This window comes from Gadus chalcogrammus, chromosome 6 (genome assembly GCF_026213295.1).
Source record: "Gadus chalcogrammus isolate NIFS_2021 chromosome 6, NIFS_Gcha_1.0, whole genome shotgun sequence".
NCBI classification, from domain to species: domain Eukaryota; kingdom Metazoa; phylum Chordata; class Actinopteri; order Gadiformes; family Gadidae; genus Gadus; species Gadus chalcogrammus.
In genome coordinates this window covers 7244367-7269429 of record NC_079417.1, presented here as the reverse complement: position 1 = coordinate 7269429, position 25063 = coordinate 7244367, and the positions used below count along the sequence as shown (strand labels likewise).

General features: G+C 43.6%; 2 protein-coding genes across 2 annotated transcripts in view; one reads left to right on the top strand and one right to left on the bottom strand.

The window, feature by feature from the left end:
• The window catches only part of LOC130383744 (beta-1,3-galactosyl-O-glycosyl-glycoprotein beta-1,6-N-acetylglucosaminyltransferase-like), a 36697-nt gene extending 21422 nt beyond the window's left edge, over positions 1-15275 (top strand). The window contains exons 2-5 of the mRNA XM_056591515.1: positions 4010-4435; positions 4525-4618; positions 4708-5112; positions 13243-15275. Of these exons, the coding sequence (XP_056447490.1) occupies positions 4110-4435; positions 4525-4618; positions 4708-5112; positions 13243-13716 (1299 nt within the window). The 5' untranslated portion in view covers positions 4010-4109 and the 3' untranslated portion in view covers positions 13717-15275. The remainder of the gene's footprint in view (positions 1-4009; positions 4436-4524; positions 4619-4707; positions 5113-13242) is intronic.
• The window catches only part of LOC130383742 (uncharacterized), a 14121-nt gene continuing 3247 nt past the window's right edge, over positions 14190-25063 (bottom strand). The window contains exons 2-12 of the mRNA XM_056591511.1: positions 24911-25063; positions 21457-21545; positions 20929-21048; positions 20153-20302; positions 19734-19833; positions 19407-19538; positions 18974-19060; positions 18493-18591; positions 17045-17086; positions 15251-15283; positions 14190-15152 (exon numbers count right to left, since the gene is read on the bottom strand). The exon at positions 24911-25063 is cut by the window's right edge and continues 90 nt beyond it. Of these exons, the coding sequence (XP_056447486.1) occupies positions 15122-15152; positions 15251-15283; positions 17045-17086; positions 18493-18591; positions 18974-19060; positions 19407-19538; positions 19734-19833; positions 20153-20302; positions 20929-21048; positions 21457-21545; positions 24911-25063 (1036 nt within the window). The 3' untranslated portion in view covers positions 14190-15121. The remainder of the gene's footprint in view (positions 15153-15250; positions 15284-17044; positions 17087-18492; positions 18592-18973; positions 19061-19406; positions 19539-19733; positions 19834-20152; positions 20303-20928; positions 21049-21456; positions 21546-24910) is intronic.

Sequence of the window (25063 nt, the reverse complement as noted above, 5' to 3'; positions counted from 1 at the left end):
CAAGAGCCGTTTTTTCTACTGTATGCACACGTTCACCTCCGCTCTGTTTCCCTTTGGCAAAGCATTGCTTGGCATAGTGGTTTTTCCCTTTACATTGGTTACAGACTTTCCATATGCTGGGCATTGTTTAGGTGCATGTTGGGAGCCACATCGTTTGCACATATACTTTTCTGTGTTGTTCTGTTGCTTATTTTTTGATGTGGTATATCTTTGTGTCCTTCCTGACACTGTAGCCACTGCAGCACCATCTTATTCCTTTGAACGCTCACCGAACGTTCTTGCATGTTGCTGAGCTAACTCATTAGCATGGCATATTTTCTTAGCTCCAGCTAAAGTAAGATCAGTTTCCCGCAGCATTCTTTCTCTCACTTTTTTGTCATTTACTCCGAAAACAATTTGATCACGTATCATTGAATCTCGAAGCACTCCAAAGTTACACGTTCTGGCTTTTCGTTTCAGGTCTGTTACAAAGGCATCAAAGCTCTCAGCTGGCATTTGAATGCACGAGCGAAACACATACCTTTCGTACGTCTCGTTCTTCTTTGGCGAACAGTGTTCATCAAACTTTGTCACGACCATATCAAACTTTCCCTTGTCATCCTCGCTGTCAAACACAAACGTGTTGAATACCTCCAGTGCTTGCGGTCCCGCGACGGTAAGAAGCAGTGCAATCAACCGTGCATCGGGCTTGTCGTCCAGTCCGAGGGCTTTCAGATAAAGCATGAATCGTTGCTTGAACGTTCTCCACTCGCAATCCACATTTCCAGTCCAATTCAGATTTTCAGGCGGCTTCACACTTTCCATGACTTCTGTTGGACCACTCAATGGTACCATGTAATGTTACTTCATTAATCAGAACGTGACTTTAGGAACATGGCTTTATTGTTGTAACTCCGTGTGCTAGTAACTCAAGCGTGGCTTATCATCGTCTTATTCTAATAACACATATATTTAGTTAGTATACAATTGGTTACAGGTGCCGCCACCTAGTCGTTGGTGGTAGTCTTTATCTTATGTTAATTGTGTACTCATATCATTAAAGCATAAAGCCCCTTGATTTAATTACTAACTGTACATTAAAAAGTATTTCTGCTAAATTTAAAAGGTTGAATCTCCTCGTGACTGAATGTTTGCATACAGCGCGCAGCCTGTATGCGCGCAGGCTTGATGCGCTACACTTTTTTCTGTGGAGAACCAGCACCATGAATATTTACTACAGCGTTTCTACAGCTCGATGCGGTTTCGCAATGACTCCATCTTTACGGAAATATTCCTGAACCGCATAAGTCGAAACCGGATCGTTTTCGCCCGTTTCGGCTCCGTGTGGACGCTTAGACCCCGATTACACGAGGACGCTTACGGGTAAAAACGACATAATATTTTATCGGAAGTGCCTTTCGTTTAAAACTTGAATACGCTCCGCCGTAGCGTTTCCGTCTACACTGCTAAGACGCAAAACTCTTCTCAGATCTGCTCACGTCACGTACATGTTTACCGTGCATACATGCGCCAGTATAGGGGAAATAAACAAACATGTTGGATTATTTCCATGCTTCGGACCTTCAAGCTGCTCTGGCAGCTCTAATAAACTTGGAAGAGTCTTCCCATGAAATGTAAAGGATATGTTCAGATAATATTACTGAACAGAGAAGGATCTTTTTGGTTTTCGCGGCGCAGATAAGAGAAGGAAGTTTCTACGCATGCGCTCAGACATGGTGGTGTTCTGTGATAGTGTAGCACAGCACCACCTAGCCGCCTGGCATGCATACCAAATCGAATTCCACACACTTTTGCGTCACTGTATGCACGCAGATTTCCTCCCGAAAAACGTTTGTCTAAACGCGGAATAAAAAGTAAAAACGCGACGCCACTTTTGCATCTTCTGTTCAGACCGTCATCATGTAAACGTAGCCTTAGTCCCAGACAAACATTAAGCCGGAGCACTGATCTTATTCACTGGATTCATTTTGTCTTTTAATTAGGGCCATTGTGGCAACCCGGCTTGGTGAGTGAGCCGCCTCCTTCCAATCAGCACACGAACTGGAGCTTACTTAAATGGCACTTTTATTCAAACATAAATTATCTATCTAGCAAACCAAACAAAACACAGCTTTGGAGGAATCTACAGTCTTGTTCCTCCGGGTGTAATCACATCACCAACGGAGACTGGTCTCTCCGCACACGCAAACCAGGAGAGCCCTGAATGTGTGTGGAAGCATGCTTTTTAAAGCATGCTTCCCCACCTGCTCCTCAGGTACTCCGCATTTCAATGATTGGCTCCAGTGCTCTTACTGGCGCCATCTGATGAAAATCTGTGGTACACCGCCTCCACAACCTGCCTCATTGGCCTCCAGGGCGCTGTGCCAGAGACGGGTTGCCACACCTTCAGGAAGTTGTGGTCAACCAAATAATTTGATAGCTGAGGAACAACTATGAGGAAGTATCTATGAATGACGTTTTTACAGGTCTTGAATTACCGAGTGTGAAACAGATGTTAATTCCAAAGGTTTATTAACTTGTTATTGTTTAACATGTGAGAGCATCAAGCGAGAGCACCTTCCACTCGCCGTCACTTTCCGAACCCCCTCCTATTCCCTACACACATACATATAACCTAAATGTATTCCTGCGCGCTCCGCGCTGCACATAAACTAGTGCCATTACAACACAAACCCTATATTCTACAGTTTATTTTACACAAGCGATGACAGTATGGATGCTGTACAATAATGAACAGGCTCAAATGGGCTAGTGAAATCGAGCACAACCTTCCTGCAGGAAGGGTGCGTCTCCTGTTTGACCAAAGCAAAAATGCAGCACGATTGCACCTAACATAATTTCTGCTGTTACACTGGCATTATTTCATCAGCTGAGGGCGTTTTCATTGCCATAGCAACTTGAGCTATTCAACAAGTAGGCCTATAGCATGTGCATATGAATCTCGTACCAATAGTATAGTAAATGTTGTACTTGTTGATTTGATTGCCAGAACTCGTGCTGCATTGTTGGTTTTGTCAAACAGGAGAGGCAACCTTCCAGCAGGAAGGTTGCGTCTCCTGTTTGCAAAAAACAAAAATGTGCACGATTGCACCTGACATAGTTTCTGCTGTTACACATCATTTCATCAGCTGAGGGTCTTTTCATTGCCATAACAACTTGAGCTAATCAACAAGTACAACATGTTCTAGACTAATACTATGAGTCTCATACCAGTAGTATAGTACATGTTGTGCATGTTGATTTGATTGCATCACAAGTTTTATAAAAATGTATGGGTCCCTGAATCTGAGGCACATATTTTAGTGCTCCTGAAATAGTGGTCTGTTTCTCATAGTATTAGGCAAGTGCATGTTGTACTTGTTGATTTTTTTGCATCACAAGTTTTATAAAAATGTATGTCAATGCAATTTATAAAAATGTATGGGTCCCTGAAAGTGAGGCGACATATTTTATTGCACCCGAAATAGTGGTCTGTTTCTCATAGTACTAATCTAACACATGTTGTACTTTGTCTGTCTTTATGTCGACTAACCCAAAAATTCGGGTGTCATGTAAGCACACTGAGTGAGTTATCGAGACATGTTTTGTTTCCCCCTGAACTGATGACCCTTTCTAAAAGGGAAATTGTGTAGTTTTATTGTGCTTTTCATTCATTTAAATTTAACCATTTCGACCATGGTAACAAAACATATTATTTGAGCTTTATCTTTTAATTACCTGGAGGAAATTGTGTGTTGATTTAGAATATATTGGAATCATGTTCCATTTAACCTAATTTTTTTTGTCCTTGTACTGAGGAGCACAGTGAACGTCACCTAGGCACATTGTGGCCTTTAGACAGGCTGCTTTGCTAGCAAAACCAAAATTGGAAAAGAGATGGAGCACCATCTGATCCATGTTTTTGTTGTTGATGGCTGGTGTATCATGTACGCATTGATAAGTGAATGCAGCCTTCAACCACAACACACTCCACAATAACATGATCATGTGCTTATTTTATGTTCAACAGATAGAAAGAGGAAAGGGATATCGTTACTAGATTCCTTGGTCTTCATTGGCTGGACATTTCTACAAACATCCTGGATAATACGTGAACTCTCCTTGTGGAAATGGCATTGTTTACGAGGCTAGGGCATGGGCGCCGCTTCACCAACGTCATTCTTAGAGTCATTGCTATAGTGGCACTGCTGTGGACTGTGGTCTTTGTGATCAGTCCTACAGAGATTGAATGGGTCCCCACCTTAAGCTGGAGCAACAGATGGCTGGCTTACAAAGAGTATGAAGGGAATGTAGAGGATGCATGCAACTGCTCGTCCCTCTTGCAGGGCGATATCGATTGCATGGAGAACGCCAAGTTACTGAGCATCTCCAAGGATTTCCGAAAGAAGTTCCTTAGAAAAGAGGATAATTACATTAATGCCACCGTGAATTGCAGGTGGGCAAGTATCCCTGAATATTACACACTTTTAAGGAACTGTATAGACAAGAAGTGTTTTGTGGCTCATATTTATTTTTGATTTACAGAGACTTCCAGACAAGGAAGAAGTACACAATGTTTCCTCTAAGCAAGGAAGAGGAGGATTTCCCCTTGGCTTATTCTATTGTTGTCCACCATAAGGTAACATATGATGGCATACTCATGATATACTTCAAGCCTAAATCTATGAATACAATAATTTTTTTTCATTTTGCTGGCTATTTGTACAGATCCAGAACTTTGAACACCTGCTGCGAGCAATATACGCACCTCAAAACCTTTACTGTGTCCATGTGGACAAGAAGGCTAGCTTGGCGTTCCTGGAAGCTGTCATGAGCATCACTTTCTGCTTCCCTAACGTCTTCATGGTCAGCCGACCCGTGGACGTGGTCTATGCCGGCTGGCCAAGAGTGCAAGCGGATATCAACTGCATGGCTGACCTCTTCAATGTCAGCACCAAATGGAAGTATTTCATAAATCTGTGTGGTCAGGACTTCCCCTTGAAAACCAACCTGGAGATGGTGAGGAGCCTGAAAATGCTGAAGGGTGCCAACAGCATGGAGACGGAGAAAATGCCGGGCGGGAAGCGTTGGAGGGTAGAGGCTGCTCACCACATCGTGGACGGACAACTTAAGGTTATTGTTATTAGTTAACCATTTCTGACTTGTTGATCCTTGCTTTGAAGCTGAGCAGTAGTATATTGATGTTTCCTTATACTAGCCTGAAATCCAGCACCCTAAATGTAAATACCTGTACCTCCACTCCCCTACATGAATCTTTGTTTTACTCTTACCCCTCATAGTGTGTATAGCTGTATCTATCCATTGTCATTCATAAAACCCATACTCAATGCTGTCTAGGTATAGCATTGAGTATGTGTTTTGCCTTTTTTGGGGCAAGGCATGCTCTTTCCTGGAGTTGAACATATTCTATCCGCTGGTGTGGAGGATGCCTTGGCAGATTTATAAATACTGGCCAGGTCAAACAAGATAGGGAAGGTCCCTCTCCTCTCGTACCACCACCCAGAACGATTGGTGAAGGGCCGCCCTGCAGGTGGACCTCTGTAGTCCTCAAGCTTCGTCCGAGCCTTCTCTGATCAGTCAAGGGCTAGGTCAGTGCCAGAGAAGAGCTCCCCCAGTGCAGAAGCAGACATGCCTATTCACAGCAGTTTATGAAAGTATCAACGTAAAAACAAAGAAAAAAAAAAGTGTGTTCAAAATACACTTCTATTATACTATAAATTGAACTGTATTACCTTTTAAAGTTGATTTCAAACACACTGGTGATATAATGCAATTGTACTGCAAGTGTGTTTCGAATGCTAGAAATCATAACTTACACTTAAAGTTTGTCAAAAGTTGTGCCAATTTAGCATACTATTTCCACTTAAAGTTACTCACTTATGGACTAATTGAGTACACTTAAGTATACTTGATTGCGACAAAAGTACGGTGACATACTAAAAGTGTACTTAGTACATCCTTTCAAAAGTATCGTGGAAGTATAATATTTTTTCCCCTAGGTATCTATAAATTTATTCATCTCCACTGATCTACTGTCAAGATTGAACGGTAGATCGACAGATCGACTTGGGGTCCTAGATGCGCAATAATGACGCACTTCCTAAAACGCTGTCTTTTAAATGCGCATGCGCGTTTCATGGCGAAGTCACGCCCCTTCCGGTAGAGCTCATGGGACCTATGAGATCGAAAAATATGAATGGGTGTCAATGGAGAGAAAATAATTATTTTCTGGTCCCAGTCTTTATATGCCCTGGATTACACATATGTTGTTTGTGGATTTAAATTATAAATTTTCATGCAAAGAAAACTAAAAATGTTTGTGAAGAAGTTTGATAATTTTAGGTTTTATGTGAGGCCGCTTTGTGAACAGCTCTTCGCTGCTCTCGACGCATATGATATACGTCACCACACCCGCACTTGGAAGTCGGCACAGAGATGGCGATCTCTCTGCCCCACTTCACCGCTTTTTCTATGGGGAGGATAAAAGCATCGAAAGAGGTGAAAACCACTATAAGTCGGGGCACGTGCAGAGTTTCAGTTAGGCCGATGGGAAGATTGTCGGTCTTCTCCACGCCAGTCGCAGGGAGCGTGACGTCACATACGAGCCGTGTAGTCTTTCTCGTTGTGTTTTCTCTACAGCCTTTATCTGAACAATTGCACAATAAACGGTCGAACTCTTTGCATGAACAATTATCCTTTAAATCCACAAACAACATATGTGTAATCCAGGGCATATAAAGACTGGGACCAGAAAATAATTATTTTCTCTCCATTGACACCCATTCATATTTTTCGATCTCATAGGTCCCATGAGCTCTACCGGAAGGGGCGTGACTTCGCCACTCTATTCCCAAGTATTAACGATCTCCTTTTGTTTTCTAATCTATGAATAATAATCGAATGTACAAATTATTGTTGCCTGCCTGTACTTGGGTTATATATAAAAGAAGAATCGGTTAACTCCACTTTATTTCCAGCGCTCCCAACACAGAGTCAAAACAGCTACCCACACGCAGACACTTCCGTTCTCCTCCTTCAGAATAAGAGTCCCTAACAGGAACTGGGTTACATATGCATTCATCAGTGCTTTTAGACGTGTTTCCAATGGTGGTTTGTGCGAAAGAACGGGCTGCGTTCAATGAAATCAAAACCAAAACGGATTGAGCCTTCTTTTTATGTCCATGATTGAGCCCCGTTTATAAACATACAACCGTTCCGGGTTCTGTCCGTTGGCTTGCGTCGATACGTCAAGTGTCGATACGTCATCTGTAAGCGCAGGAGTCAATCCAGCCAAGTCAATCCGGTACCCACACCGGACTGCCGCCGAGCACCAACCACCTGAGCTGCCGGACAGCCTTCGGCAGCAGTCCGGAAGAGGAGACATGGAGGAGAAAGGGATTGTACTCCCGGAGCTGAGCTGCCGGACAGTGCAGCTCCCGGAGTACACCCGCCGGAGCTGCCAGACTGCTGAGTTGCCAGCTGCTCTCTTTCTCCTCCATGCATCCTCCTCCGGGCTGCCGCCGAGCTGCCCCCACCGGAGCTGCCGGACTGCCGCCAGAGCTTCCGCGGCAGTCCGGCAGCTCCGGCGGACTCTCTGCCAGGCAGTCACATGGCAAACTGACAAATTAGACATCTTTTTTTGTATGGAATATCCCTGCTTCTGAAATGCACGAACATCTCTGCCCAGCGCTCGTCCGCTGGTCCACAAAATCGTAGCTATGCTCTGATTGGAGGGGAAGTGGGAGGTAATATTCAAATTTGCCCCCTTCCTACGTAGGAGGGGGCGCCGAAACTGGCTCGCTCGTTTGGTAACTGTAGGCGGGGCACTTTCAGAAATGCATTGAATGCATTGCATTGTACTTTCAGCTGCTACTGAAGCTAAAGCTGCCGGTAAGTAACAACTTCCACCAACAACTGTCGTTGGAAAAGCTAATGGTCAGTTGTATCTTACCTGAAGGAATCGCCGGTTGTGGCGCGCTCTCTTGAGGAGACGCTGGCCCATCTTGGCCGTGAACACGGTGCAGCGTCCCGCCCTTTGGGTTCCTCCATGCTTAATGAGGTACTAGATTCATGTAACTCTTTTATATGGGATTATAAAAGCATTATAATCCTTCCAAATTTATTTTTATCAGAAGCCACAGGCATGTAGTCTAGTCATACTTTTGACCGTCTTAGTGGCGTCACGTCCCGGCAGGCTGAACGGCCAGCTCCGTCAGTCACGCCGCGCTCATTGCGCACTCACACTAGGCCATCGGTACCTAGCCCAAGTCCGTTTGACACCTAACTAACTATCCACAGACTGTATGGGTTGCAGCTTCTGCAGTAATGGGCCAATCACGGCGCTTTAAAGGGGACATATTATGAAAACAGCACTTTTCCTGGGATTTGGGGTGTTATTGTGGGTAGATGGTGCTCCCACACGCATACAAACTTTGAAATAAGTCTGTAAATGATTTTTTGAATGAGATACGCATTTCTGGAAGCAGCCCGCCTCCAGCTACCAAACGAGCGAGTCAGTTTTGGCGCCCTTTCCTACGTAGGAAGGGGGCAAATTTGAATGTTACCTCCCACTTCCCCACTCCTCCCCAATCAGAGCATCGCCAAGATTTTGTGGACCAGCGGACGTGCAGCTCCGGCGGGGGGACCTCGGCACCCTGCAGCTAAGCTCCGGGAGTAAAATCCCTTTCTCTGGCGCCGAGCTCACCCCGCCGGAGCTGCCGACAAAGGGAGGTCGGGAGGAGGAGACATGGAGTAGAAAGGGATTGTACTCCCGGAGCTGAGCTGCCGGACTGCCGCCGAGCTACCCCAGCCGGAGCTGCTCGTCTGCCAGAGCTGCTAGTCCGCTGGAGCTGCCAGTTCAGCTCCCGGAGTACACCGCCGGAGCTGCCGGACTGCGGCCGGACTGCGGCCGGACGGCTTCGACGGCGGCCGGCAGCTCCGGCGAGGGGAGCTCGGAGGCAGTCCGGCAGCTCAGCTCCCGGAGTACGATCCTTTTCTTCTCCATGTCACGGTTCATGGACTTCAGAGAGTCAATGCCAAAGTTCCTTTCCCCCAATTCTTCTCAACCATGGCCGAGATATCCCCCACACGACGAGTCTTTACTTGTGGAAGTACCAGAGACGTCAGACACAGTCTTTATTATTCATAATATCATCCGAGGCGCAAATAGCTTTTGGCCGTGATATTAGATAAGATTATATAATTACCTGTATATAATATTATTATTATGTTATATCATATTATATAGCAGGGGCGATACTAGGGTCAGAGCTTTAGGGGTGCTGAGCACCCAATGAGCCCCACTGCCGCACCACCCACCCTTTTTTTCCACACAATTTTTTTTTTTATGTCTATTGAAAAATAACTTATTTTTTGGAGCCCTTTCCAGCAAACCAGCTTTATGCCGCTTTTCCACTGCATGGTACCAGCACGACACGACTCGACTCGACTCGACTCAGCTCGCATTTTTTGCGTTTCCACCGCGATCTGGTACCTGAAGTGGCTGCTTTTTCTAGTACCGCCTCGCTCTAGGTTCCAAGCGGCTGAGCCGATGCTAAAAGGTGACGTCGGCAGACGGCCGGCCACTGATTGGCCAGAGAGTGTGACGAAGTCACGAGAGCGACATGGCAACCATGCTGGTAAAAGCCATAGCAGCGCCGCAGCCAACATATTCCACTTCTTCAACTTCTTCAACATGCCAGCTAATAATACGAACACGAATACCATCGCATCGATGTCCTCCATTGTTGTTATGTGGGTTCTGTCCATGCGTGGGTTGCGTAGGTCTTGTTTGCGTCGCGTACAAAAATACGTCACGGCCCTTTCGCGCAGCCGACCCCGCCCACGTACAGGAGGTACTATTTGCGGTGGAAAAGCACCCGTGCTGCTACCGTGTCGAGTTGTGTCGAGTCGTGTCGTGTCGAGTCGAGCTACATGTGCGGTGGAAAAGCGGCATTATTGTGACAGTTCACACAGACAGCCCCCTGTAACAAACACCAAACCTTCTTCACTCAGCTGGTTTTCCTGACCGTTAACTTGATTAATCGTCGATTTGATTAGATTAAACTTTATTGTCATTGAACTGAGTAACAGGTACTTGGACAACAAAATGCAAGTCATTATCTGTAAATTATTTACAAATGGCAATCTCTAATATACCTACTTGGTTGCACACCTGTCTGAACTTTTATAAACCAATATAAGTCATCAATAATTAATAATAAAATAAGTTTCACATCAAGAGCAAAAAAAAAAAAAAAAAAAGTCCAAAGGTCTTAAATACTTAGAAATTAAAGATAGATATAAAAAAAGAAAGGGAGGGAAATCTTTGATAGTACTTCCCCTGAATCCCCATTTGGCTCTTCCAAGTATTCAGGTATTTATTCTATGTCACCGCACTTTGAGGGTGGCAATCCTGTCAATGACCTTTTGGTGTTCAATTCTTTCGAACAACTCCTCCTTTTCAATGGACATCACAGCTAGGTGCTGGAGTCTGCTTTGGCCTGTGGTCCTCCTGAGCCATGTAGGGAGCCGATGCAGGGCACTAAAAGACCGCTCACATGTACAGCTGCTAAATGGTATTGTCAAGGCAACCTGCATAACAGCTTTCAGTGAAGGGAACATTTCAGAATCTAGGAGTTTGTACACTGCTAGCAGGTCCTGAACTGTACCAGCCTCACTCTTGCGCTTCAGAAAGTTTTTTGCAACTATCACTTCCTCTGACTTAAGTTCAATATGGTAATGCAGAGCCAGTGCTGTCAGATGAGGCTCAGACAAGAAGTGGCCTGGGGTTGGACTGCATGCCTGAGTTCCATTGAGTACCTCCTCATTCACACTAGAAAAATGCCTCTCAAGTTCACAGATCATTCGGTCAGATCACTGCCTGCCCCACAAGTTGACTCAACAAGATATTCATCCATTCTCTTTGTCTTCCGCCTCTGTCCTGAGGATGATTCTCCATAGCTTTTGTTCTGAAAAAAAAAGAAGATAGAGGTCATCATGGACTGTCCCTAGTCTCTCACCTGAATCAGTCTTTTTTCTTTTAAAGAACCGTCGTATGTCAATTGCTCACTGGCAGGCCACACACACACACACGCACACACACATGCACACACACACATGCACAGACGCACACGCACACACACACAGAGTGTAGGGCGAGGAGTTATCTTTCACATACCTCATACCTGTGTGTAATAAATGGCCTATATATATAGACCTGCTGTGTGTGTGTGTGTGTGTGTGTGTGTGTGTGTGTGTGTGTGTGTGTGTGTATGGTACTACGGCTGCATAAATGTGATGTGATTATTATTGTTGCAAAGCCTGGTTCAGGTTAAATCCTCTGTAAAACATGAATGAATACAGCAAAATAAAAACATTTAACTTCCTTTTATTGTCTATAGTCAGACACAACTGAAAAATAACAGAAATCTAGGAAAAAAATAACAATTAATTTAAAATGCCACAGTGAGTGTTTTCACACATACTGGGGCTATATCTCGTTTTGTTTTTCAGCTCGTACACACGTTTGTTTTCACTCTGGTCCAAACGCCGCACCACTGGCAGGGCTTCATGTTTCCATGACGACGGATCAGAAAAGACGCGCGTGACGTCATGTTGACGTGACTCCCGATTGTTAAAATGAGTCTCAAAGTAACGATAAACTTTAACAACAGAGACACACGTACGCACTACACAGGTACTTGTGGCTCTGCTGTTTGTGCTGAATAAACGTATCGCTCCAGTTCGACCGTAGCGGTGCTAATGGAGCTAACCGGGCTAACGGAGCTAACTGGTAACCGGTGCCTGGACTCCAGCACTCACCGATATGGTATCGGAATCAAAACAATTCTAGGTAAAAGGAAAGAAGTGTGAGACACAGCTTTGGAGCAAGTTACTTAGTTGATTCGCAACATCACAACTAAACGGATCTCACTCTGCGTGAGTCGTACTGGACGATGGTTGGGTTGCGGAGCGGTGCAGGTACAGAGGAGAAGGAGCCTGTGAAAAGAGGATGATACTGTAGCGACCTCGCCAGTGACATAACAATGTCCAGTCATACAAGTACCTGTAGGAACTTTAATGTCACAAACCTGGTTACTGAAAACCCGTAACCAACGGCAAAAATCCACACCAACAACAACCGGTTACCCGGGCAACGCCCGACCCCCAACCCGGTCCCTTCAACACAAGCCCCCACCCACTAAATACAAAGCAACGCATAATACACAAACTCTTTAAATGTCCCAGGGTAGCTACAATACCATTTACTAAGCCGGGCTGTTGGCATTTTCGTCCTTAACATATACATTTTAAACAACAAACTACGGAGTATGTTTTGGACATTGTCAAAGACTAACACATTTTTTAGAATAACAACATTTCTTAGTCCAAGTTTTAGGGGTGCTGAGCCCCCTTTAAGGGGTGCTTCAGCACCCCTAAAAAGGTGCTAGCCTCGCCCATGTTATATAGATATAGAGCTCCAGGAGTCAACAAACGGCAACAATCCCTTCTCCTCCATGCTGTGGTTCAGTCTGCTACAGACACCAGAAACAGCGCATTCTGAAGGGACTGAAACAGAGGGGAATAGCGGTAGACGATATTCTTTTCCCTAAAAGCTATTTCCAGCAAACAGCTTCAAAAACATGTTTTCTGGAACTCAAATACTATGTTTACTTGTTGGGAAAACACCATAATATGTCTCCTTTAAATCAAAGAACGCTGTTGGTGATTGGGTGCGAGCAAAAGCATTAAAAAATAGAAAGTAATTTAAAAAGTATAGAATGGAAGTATGTTTGAACGGAGTTCGATGCTACTCGATACTGGGTTGTTTTGGTCGATACCTTAGTACCAATATCCAGCCCTAAAGAACCTGTAGTAATGTTACAGAGTTGTTCTGAAGCTGACATAGGGTGATAGAGTACATAGAGTACTTTTTACTGAAATACAGCTTAAAATGAAGAAAATACACTTTTTAAAAGTATATGTTAAATATACTTTAAATTAAGCCCAAAAAGTCAAAGTATACTTGTAATATGATTAGTTTAATTCGATTATATTTGTAATAGCCTTTCAGACTGGTCTTTTACGGTGTGTGTGTGTGTGTGTGTGTGTTTGTGTGCGTGTGCGTGTGCGTGTGTGTGTGTGTGTGTGTGTGTGTGTGTGTGTGTGTGTGTGTGTGTGTGTGTGTGTGTGTGTGTGATTTTATAATGGCCCTAAGTGAAAACATTTCTTTCACTACAGGCCACAGGAGAAAAAAAAGCGCCAACACCCTTCGACCTTCCCGTGATGTCGGGTAACGCTTACATACTGGCTAGCCGCGGCTATGTCCAGAGTGTGCTGCAGGACCAGCGAGTGCAGCAGCTGATCGAGTGGGCCAAGGACTCGTACAGCCCCGACGAGTTCCTCTGGGCCACCATCCAACGCATGCCCGGTGTTCCCGGTTCCTCACCGCCCGATGCCAAGTACGACTTGACCGACATGAATGCCAGAGCACGAATGGTCAAGTGGCAGTGGCACGAGGGGCCGGTCTACCCTATGTGTAGCGGACACCACGTTCGGTCCGTGTGCGTGTACGGCATCGGGGACCTGCAGTGGCTTCTGGAACAGCATCACTTTTTCGCAAATAAGTTTGACCTAGCAGCTGACCCGATAGCCATTCACTGTCTGGAGTGGTACCTGAGGCACAAGGCACTGACAGACGTAGATCAGTGGTAAAGTTATAGATGTAGTAGTAGTAGTAGTAGTAGTAGTGAGGTGCATGATGTATGGTAGGAAAATACGTTTGATAATACGCTTATGGCAGAGTCCACAGACGAGTCACATATATCGCTTTATTTTTTGCTGGTTATTTATTGGGATCCTTTCATTGTAGCATTAAGATGCAAAAGTAATGTATGTGGATTGCCTTAAGATTATTGGGTAGCTCTTAAAAAGAGAAAATATGTTTTTATTGGTTGGTAGATATATTTTGCACTTTCAAATCTTGCCTTGTTTGATCATTGGATTGGAGATCATGGGTACTTGTGGATTAACAAGCATCTACAGACCCATCATTCTATGTATTGTACTGATATAAACATTTGTGTAATTTTATATGGAAATAAAAAAGGGCATTTTGTAATTGTGATGCCCACCAGATTGGCTACCTATTCCTCAGTCCTCATCCCAAAATGTGGACTGAGGAGGACTAAAAGGGACAGACTGCCCTGAAGAAATAGATTGTACAAGGAGCGCGGAGAAAGTGGAATCACACAAAGTGGGAGTGTCTCATCGCAAAAGGTGCTGACAGGTAAGACCATAGACGTAGCTCCTAAGGACACCCCCCTTTGAACGTCTTGTATAATGGAATATAACTGTAGTTAACTGGGGCATTGAGTCATTTATTTGCAGGCAGGGCAAGAAAGACAACATACTTCGGTTTGTTTTCTTGAAAGCTTTATGTGGTTCTTTATTACTGGGACGAAGGAACAGAATAAACCAAAGAAAGCAAATAGACAGATGTTTCCCAACCAGGAGCCGACGACACCTTGACAGCAATTCATGCATGACAGTGGAGTCCAAATATATAGCTGTCCTGATCATATCAAACAGGGAAATGGCCATAAAACCTGAACTAAATGAATAGACAACATAATCAAGACAGCACAGCCCACAATAATGAATACAATGGGCAGGGCTCAATGAACAGCTCTATTTTGACATGGTATAGGTAGCCCTAGTCTATTCCATTTAATTAAAAAATACATCTCTGGATAGTTGGTTATTGATCTTGACACCACATAGGTAAAATAACAAATGCCAAACGAAATCCAGGGGAAGATACTAAAATAACATTTAGGCACATTCATCGCACAAATGTTTTTGCAAATACAGTGTGAAACCACATTCTTTTTCATTTTCTCTCCGTTCTGAATGATGCCAGAATTCCTTCCATAGCAACAGCACAGTGTTTGGAGTATGATTATGCATCACATTCTCTGCACATTCATTAACCTGCTATACAGCGGAGACGTTCAACCATATGCACTCCATAGCCATGAACTGTAAAGGGCGTGGCATGCAACATACTCAATAGAGTAGCATTGGCCTTGCATCAAGATGAATCCACAGGTGACTCCCGTCACACCGCAGAGTTACCCTTCTTCTTGTCTCTAGAAGAGAGAGAGACGGAGATACAGTGGGCGTCAAATGGAATTTGTAGTATATGGGAGGAAGTATTTACACGAAAGCATGAATCCATACTGCTTACTTGTCTGCTGATCGCTGTAGTTCTTTATCCAGTCTGGTTCACAGGTATTGTGTGTGTGTGGGGGGGGGGGGGGGGGATGTACAGGGTTAAAAGAGTCAGTAAGTGGGAGATCCATATGTCAAGGGAGCAAAATGCACAACACATGCAGCAATCTGGCTCAGCATCTCGACAATACCAGAGGAGCGTTAGTAGAGACAAAATAGACAAGAGTAGAGTTAAGTATGCCATGGCATTTAGAATGAGTATAGTATTTAGCATAGAAAGTAAAATATAATTAGTATGAAAATAGAGTATAGTATTATGATAGAGAGTAAAGTATAATATTTAGTATAAAGGGTAGAGTATAGCTCAGTCAGTGTGCCTTCGTTTCAATCAGTTTTATTTTTAAATCCAGTTGAACAAAAAAGCAACTGGAACGTTTTCTTACTCAACCAGCAGAACAGAGTGCATATCAGCCACAATTGCCTTTTCTTTTATGCCTTCCAAATTCGATGCATGGAGAAAACGGCGTGGGGGAGTTAGGCCTTCATTCATATGCCATTTTCCATCAACCAATTTATCTATAAAATGAGGCAGTCTACTGATAATAGGTTACAAGTTATAGATTATATATCTGATAGGTGGGGAGGTTGGCAATGTGTGGAAGTAGGGATGCGAGTGTTACAGCAGCTGAGACACGGGGTAATGCATTGGTTCTCGATGTGGAAAATGGTGATGCACTGAAAAGATTGCCTATAAAAAGGGGAATTGCATGGGCCTTCATTCTGATGCCATTTTCCAGTAACAAATTGATGTGGTATGGTAGGAATTAACCTTACATTTTATGTTAAACTATGATTATTATTAGGACTACATATCATATAGATACTTTAATGGTGGAAGATAGCTGATCACTTTTCCCCTATATGCTAGGTGTTATGTGGCGCCAGTGAGTCGGTTCACTCTATTCTTATCTGATGTACTTTCTGAAGAATATGCTGATATGCACACCTGTACACCATCTATCTGTGTGCATAGAGATAATATATGTTCAAAAGGCACATTTATGACCTAGAAAACATGAGAATATGCTGACATTCAAACATGTACATCATCTATCTGTTTGCATAGAGGTTAATATACGTTCAAAGATACAGTATGACCCCATAAAACAACAAGGTACAAGGTACCCCAATCATTCTGGAGTGTCTTTGTAAACCTCACTCGGCTTCGTCGCTGCTTGCTCACGGGTAGCAATAAAGTCTCTGTCAATACTTGATCCGGACTCTCCGATTCCTCATGTTTTTAGTTAGTTGAAGTGAAATAGATAAGTCATTAATAGATTCCACGATAAGTGGCAGTCTAATGAAAATAGGTTACAAGTCATAGATTCTATTTCTGATAGGTCTATACTTTTTTGATGATTTTAAAACACAATAATACCAATCACAAAAAAGTACCATAGGGAATGCCAACTTACAAGGTTAACCTAACCAGGCTTTTATCTTGAAAGTACTTAAAGGCAAACAAGGCTGATTCGCTTTTTGCTGGTTGAATAAAATAAATGATCGAGCTGCTTTGTGTTCACCTGGTTATAAAATTCTACCGATATTCACAGTCATCTGTAAAAGAGCCACAACGTAACTGATTGCATTCATTTTCCCGAGCCAGCAAGCATTAATGTGTAATTTATTGAGGGAATAGGGTGACAAGATTAAAAGGCAGGCTTTAGGGGAAATTGTTAGTCAAATCAGATATGGAGCACAATCTAAAAGCACAGACAAGGGCAACCGGAACACACGTTCAATGATTTACCTCATGCATGCAAATGTGTGTATACCCCTCTCCTCTTCGTACCTTGGAGGAGAGTTGGAAATTATCAGCATGTCATACCTCCAATATTAATAATTAATGTTATAATGGGATAAGTTCATCCATCTTGCATTTTCTCTTTTTCCAGTTGAGACATGACATGTTGACATATGACCTTAACGCTCTTTAAGAGCAACTTGAAGCCGAGCTAGCTCCCTAGCTCAAATGATACCCCACACAGCGACTTCAGCTGTATATTTACCTTGTTGAATGAAGCAAGAAACCAAATGACGGGTAAAACCATTTTTAAAGTATTGTCGTGTTAATCTTGAGCTACTGGCTGTTACTTATCATGGTCCGCTCCTGATTTTCCCGTTCACCTGCTTGCCAAGCTGATCCCACCTAATTAGCTCAACCACCTTCACCTGTGCTCCCTCTATATCAGGGGTCTCCAACACGGTGCCCGCGGGCACCAGGGCGCCCGCAAGGACCATATGAGGGGCCCGCAGGCCTGTTCTGAAAATAGCACAGCTCATTCTTGAAGCACTCTTTCCCAACTTTTTTAAGTCATTGTTGATAATTATTGTGAGAAATCATTAACTTGATCAGTTTCTTCACATAGATGAGTATCATTAATCAATATTAATAATATATAACTAAAGGCAAACTGAGCAAATTGGTTATTTCAGAAGAGTGTATCAAACATGGTGCCCTTCGTATGACTCATGTACGTACCCATGAAGTAGCTCTCAGGTTCAAAAAGGTTGGTGACCCCTGCTCTATATCAATCCTCTCTCTCTACTCAGTCTCTGCCAGATCGTCTCTCGTTACTCACAGAGCTTTCCCGCAACTCCAGAGGTTCTCCGACGCTGATCCTGCCTGTTCCCGAACCGTCGCCTGTCTGAGCACCCGCCTGTTGTCGAGTCCCTGCCGGCCTGTCTGCTCCCCCGTTTCCGGCTCCTCGCCTGCCTATCTGCCCTCCTGATACCGACCCCTCGCCTGCCTGACTACCCGCCCGCCCGACGGTACCCCCAGTCTACCTGATTGGCTCCCCGTACTCTTATTGCCTGTCCCCGTTTACTCTGCCTGCCCGATCCAGATCCTCTGTGCATTCAATAAACCTTTTGACTGCCCTTTCACCATTGTCAGTCTGTGCACTTTGGGTTCTGCCTAACCCCAATGTTACAGTTATTGAGTTGTTTTTTTAACCTGCGGAGTAAATGCTAGCAAACTATTCACGGCAAAACTTACAAATTATTACTTCTTCAGGAGGGGCCAACCTGCAAGTTTCTATTTTACCTTAACCTTTTGAAAAATATTTCTACCATGTAGGTCTATGAAACTATGAAACAGTTTGACAGTACATTTAAACATACCAGCAACTTGCTCATTTCACAAATGACTTGACCAATGCAGTGATGAGAATAAAATAATATGAGTCTTGGACTGACCTGACAATACTCGCAGGAATCTGCACATACTCCATGGGAACCATCGCCCACAGCTCTGCCAGACTGTGCACATATTTGATCTTACTGCTGAACTTGTAGCTGAAGAAATAAAATGAAACAAATATTGGTCTGTCTGAAATAAACGATGCATCATGATGCTATCCTTTGGTTTGCTAATCTTTATGATGGCTATTTGTATAAGGATTCTTTATTCAAGGAGGTCAGCATTTTGTCAGCAAGTATTTCCGCTATTCATGCTTGTGAGACCATATTGCTTGATACAGCATTGCGGATACATTATAACTCACTCAAACTCCAACTAATATCTATTCCTTTGGAATAGATAATCTGTAATAATCTATACTCCAATAATCTGTATCAAATTCTAGAGAGTGGAGTTTTGGAGAGCACTTCCTACTAGACGATCTACCTAATATAAATATCTCACTCAGTTTGTACAATGTAGGGAACTAGATGAGACCTTATGAAGGGTCGGGTCAGACCCAGTACAGTCCGTATGAACCAGGAAGGATGCACAATTATGAACTGCTTCAGGTTCTTCTTCAGCCTATGGGAACAAAAGCGAAAATATAATTTAAGTATGGTTGTGTGTTAGATGCTCACACCCTGCGTTAGTTAGGGTGTCCACAGCAGGAAAGTAAAAACAGAAGGAATGCTCATTAAAGGTGACATATTATTCTACCAGGTGTGAGTGCGATTAGCCATTACAAGCCTTTTTGAAATTCGGCCTCTTCTGACCTCACAAATGGGCGTATCCACCTAAATGTACACTGGATAGTTCACTCAACCAGCCTACCAAGTGGACTGTAGCAAACGTTGCTCATCTATCAGTCATACATCTATGTGGAAATGCCCACTTGTGATGTCAGAAGAGGCCGATATTTGTGCGTTACCTCCTGTCTATCATCTGGTAGCACTTCTTCATCCAGCTGAAGCCAGGCATTCTCCGGCGCGGTGTGGCTCCGTTTAGATAAACAACCATATAGTCCTCCGCCACCATCAGCTCCAAAGTACCAATGACATACCTGTACACACAAACACACACAGACCCAATACACACATACACACAAATAGACTCAAATACACAGACACTGATTTACCAATGAAGCTAAGTAAATAGAATTTATCTTAAAAGAAAATAGGGTGTTTGACATTTTGGGGTCTTCTGACAAACAGGCATTGGCAAAGTCTATTGTATTTGTCAGTGAAAATTTTCTTACAGGAAAAGATTTTCCATGACATAGTTGTAGTTTTCACAGTTACTATCTGGTAGGAAGCACGCTGCAAAGACAATGATGGCGTTCTGGTCACCATAGTAACCTGCAAAACAAAAAACACAATGTGTTCAATATTCACATGCATGTCAACAGGAAAAACTCAACTTTGTGCACTAAAACAAGTCCTCCTACTTGCCACGGCCGTCTCTGTGTGTACGTCTGTGTGTCTGTGTGCGTGCGTGTGTGTGGTGCGGGTGTGCTAGTTCAATTCCCAGGGCATGTGACGTAGTGTCTTTTCCAACCTCAAGTGGCTTCAACGCTATGCCATGTGAGTCTTTGCGTGTGCATGTGTGTGTGCGTTCGTGCTTGTGTGCGTGCGTGTGTGCATCTGTGCGCGTGCATCTGTGCGTGTGCGTGTTCACCTCCATGGGAGACGACCCTCCTGTATGGCTCGATGCACTTCATGTCCACGCGATGCTCCTGGTCTCCGATCGCCACGCTCCTCCACAGCAGGCTGTCCCGGCGCTCCTCCGCCGCACTGTATTCCGGGATGGGTTCCTGGGCGCCCGCCGCTGTGGACATGGAGGGGTACACTACGCTATTTCCAATGCTCCCAAAAAAAATAAAAAAATAAAAATTAAAAAAAAAGAACAGTGTTGCGTAATCGTTAGTCTCATAGCGTAATTGCCTAAGTCGTATTTGAAGGTGCATCTTTTTATTTAGCGTCAAAAAGTCAAATAGATGACTTAGGCAGATAGTGATTACGGAATTGAAAAAGCACTCTGATTGGCTTAGGATATATCCGATCAGGCACAGTAAATCATTAGATATCACAATTTGAACAAAATATGACTTAGCAATTATGCTATGAGGCTAAGGTTATACAAAATATATGTTGCAAAATGAAGTAATATATTGGAAATGTGCCCATTCAGACACCCGTTGCACAGGAAGGAGGGATGAGTCTCTCTTTCTGCCTTCCTTCTCAAGGATTCTTCCACGATAATTAAGGGAGTGTTTGATGGATCACATGTATCATCATATATGGCAGGGCCGACGTCACAGAGTCTGCATCACAGAGCCTATATCAGCTTTACTTGCTCTATATATATATATATATATATCAGATGGTCAGGTCGAGTCACGTTGTGAAGCAGAGCAAACCAAAGGAAGAGGCTTAGACTACTGTCCACGTCACCGGTGTTGAGCTTGGGAGTACTGTCGCTTTCCACGGCGTCGTCTGTAGTGAGAGACCCCTCGCTGTGGTCCAGTGACCCGTCGATGGGCTGACCTTCTAGCTTCCCCCTGTGATGAGACCCTGGGGAAAGTTCCAGGATTGAGGGCAGTTCTTTATATGACGGATTGTGAGGGTTTTAATGGTATAGATATATTTATATATGATCATAAATCAAATACATTTAGGCTCATATCAATCTTACCCACGGGCTGTCAGTAAGGGGTTCATGTTAGAGGGCTCATGGAAAAGTGCACATAGAATAAACCCAGATGTACATTTCTCATGATTATTAAACAAGGTAGAAAGTAAACAGTTTACATACAATAACCTCGAAAAGAGGACCTCCATTTTTCCTCCATGATTCAGAATAAAGCTAAACCACTCCCGGCTGATTTACCAAAACGTGATGCCGTTTATGTTGGCTTGTCACACAGGTTCTCCAAGAAGAATTTGAAAGGAATGTTCTTACATTTCCCGTAACTTATTTACCATCTTGGCCTTCCACCTCATCATCTTGATTGTAGCATTCCTGCCCGGTGTTCTGAATGGATGCAGCATAATCTCCTTGTTCAGAGGATCTGTTATGAGGGGCAGCGATGCATAACTGAGCCACTAAACAGAACAACACGGCCAACACCACCACGGCAACAGAGACCAGGAGAAAAAATATCGCCACGAGCAATCCATAGATTTGCATCTATAAATCAACGAGGATCAATCTAAAACCTAAACCTAGAGTGCATCAAACTCACATTTTGCTCAGTGGCACGGCACTGTGAATTTATGAAAATGTGTAAAGATGGAAAGAGATTGAGAATGACTGAGAGAGACGTAATTCTTTTCTGCTTGGGATGTGAGTGTGGGCTACAGAGACAATGCAGAGCAGTGTTAGTGCCCATACTGCCATGGACTGGTTGTTATTGCCTACTTTTCAACTCCTTTTGAACCTTTGAGCTCAAGGCGGAAATTACAGTACTGTGCATGAAGACCAAACAGCAAAGCAACTAGCACTTGTTCTATCAGATTGATGGATTGATTAATACTTTAATAATCCCAGGGGGATTATTAAAGATGTACATACACAAATATTAAGAATAAAATATAATATAAAATATATAATATTATATATATATATATAATGTAAACATATATACATACATAACAGATAAAAGATACAACCTAAGAAATATAAATAACATAAATTTAAGGACAATATAAATATATATATAACACTATATATCAGTCCCTCCAGAAAAATGGAGCGCTTTTCTGCAATTGTTGCGGCCAAAAATCCTTGATTATGCGGCACGTTTTCTTAAAAATTGCATTGAAATATGCAGCATATTTATGCAATCTTATGCGATGAAATTGCGGGAACTTGCAAAACTGCGGGAACTTGCGAAAAAATGCGGGAACTTGTGAAAAGTGCAGCTTTTTGATGACGTTCACGTTGCATAATTACGTCACTTCATAACGTTCCCATGGCAACAGGGGGAAATGGCTGCTCTTGTGTGAAGTATACGCAACATTTTTCAATTTTAGATATATGTGACTTTTTTGCAACGAAAATGAAGGGATTATGAAATCATGCAAGCCCCGCATATTTTGAGCGGAAATCTGCAATTTATGCGGTGAAAGTGTTGCATATTTGAAAAAATGCGGCCCCCGCATGAATATGCAGACTTTGGCTGATTATGCGTCAAATTATGCAATCGCATAATCGCGTTTTTCTGGAGGGACTGATAAATACATACATATATATATATATATATATATACGTAACTAGTTTATATTTCTGCCACTAAATACGACGTCTGAAATTCCACCTTTTATGCTTTTTCGACTTTTATGACCTATAAACGTTGATGTAATGATTTATAATCATGTTTAACCATACTAAAGTGTCAAATAATGACTACATGCATTTAGACGTATTCCCTGCTGACCTTCTAGGGTGGCTGTGCAGAGCGCTAAACACTAGGGACGCTGCTCGGCATTCACTTGTTCAAATTTCCGAGATTTATCTACGTAGAACAATCCGGATTTTGCATGTGGTGGTCTGTCAGTTTCCTCGTCTTGTTTTGGTGTGTTTCCTGTTTTACTTTGGTATCTCTGCCTTGTTTCTCCCCATGTCCGGTCAAGTTTCACTCCTGTGTAATTACTGCTCCCTCCCCTAATGTGTTTCAGCTGTTACTCGTTGCGTGCCCTGTGTGTGTTTGGTATTTAAGCCTGTGTCTTTCCTTTGTTCATTGTCGGATCAGTTTACTTTGTGGTGAGTTGTGTCCTGTGTGTTACCTGTGTCCCCGTTGTTACCTGTGTTACCCGTGTCACCCGTGGTCCTTGCCTTTTGCGATAATAAATTATCCTCTTATTGAACTGTCTGCTATGGGTCCTACCTGCCTGCCTGCCACCCGCTAACCGTGACAGAATGATCCGACCATCATTGGTCCAAGCGGACGCTCTTTTTGTTGGAGGTTGTGTTGGGGCGTATGTGCAGCGCTGTCGCTTCAAGGCCCGGGTTGGAGGGTGCCTTACGGACTATCAGAGTGGGGGTGTTGATTGTGGAGTGCCATCCGGTTCAACATTTCTCTCCAGCCCCTGAGCTGACTCCGGTCCCGAGCCCTGTCCGGTTCCTGAACCCTACTCCTTCCTGAGGGTGGCCCTCTTCCAGAACTTCCAGACCTTCCAGAAGCGGCCCGCCCTCTACCTTGCCTTCCAGAGGGGTCCCGCCTTCCAGACATTCCAGAAGGGGCCCGCACTCTACCTTGCCTTCCCGAGGGGTTCCGCCTTCCAGACCTTCCAGAAGCGGCCTGCCCTCTACCTCGCCTTCATCTTCGCCGGTGCCGGCCAGCTGTGGGTCTTCGCCGTTGCAGGTCTCCAGGATTGCAGGCCTCGAGATTTTTTTTTTGTTCTTTCCTCCTGGCACCCCCCCACCCACCCTATTTGGGTTTGACTTTCTTTTTTTTGCATGTCGTGGGTCGCCTGGTAGTCGACCCTTGAGGTGGGGGTACTGTCATGGTATGTCAGTTTCCTTGTCTTGTTTTGGTGTGTTTCCTGTTTTACTTTGGTATCTCTGTCTTGTTTCTCCCCATGTCCGGTCAAGTTTCCCTCCTGTGTGATTACTGCTCCCTCCCCTAATGTGTTTCAGCTGTTACTCGTTGCGTGCCCTGTGTGTGCTTGGTATTTAAGCCCTTGTATTTCCTTTGTTCCTTGTCGGATCATTTTAGTTCGTGGTGAGTTTTGTTCTGTGTTACCTGTGTTCCCTGTGTTACCTGTGTTACCCGCGTCACCCGTGTTCCTTGCCTTTTGTGTTAATAAATTATCCTTTTATTAAACTGTCTGCTATTGGGTCCTATTTGCCTGCCTGCCACCCGCTAACCGTGACAGCGAGGGGGCGGAGAATAAAGAAGCCGAGTGTTGACAGAGAACGCTGAAAGCGCACAGATAAGAGGAAGAGTTTCCCGAAAATCAACCTAGTTTTTTGTGCTGTGATTCGTGTCAGGTTGCTCTATAGGAGTCATTAATAAGGAATTAAGAACAGAAAAGTAGCATAATAGGAGATCTTTAAATATTTAACAAGAAAATTATAAGTGATTTTTTTTTTTAAGTGATACCAAAACTAAACTTCACGTTACCAAAGAAAATAAATTCAATTAAATTGATTTTGAGATGATTGAACGGAATTTAAATTCACAAATTATAAGCTATTTTGATTAATTTATTCAAACCTGCTTACTTAATGAACAGTGGATGCCTTCGACTATAATCTACTGTCTATAATCTAAGCAGTGTGGCTCCACTTGAGCTTAGAAATAGTTCACTCGATAAAACATCTCCAAGCCGATTAAACGACTGTGGAAAAAAAAGCTTCGAAGAAGGTGCAGTTTGGCAGAAGGGCAGTGGAGAAACAGGTTAATTGTGATATTTTGAAGAAATAGCTTACATAAAAACGCTGGGTTCACCTCCCCACTCCACCAGACTGTCTGAGGTATCCTGCAGCCAGTCGACACTGCTGTCAGGGTCGCCATGCCTGTCGCCCTGGCTATCAACTCTCTGGTCGGTGTGGTGGTAGTTGTAGCCATGTTTGGCTTGACAC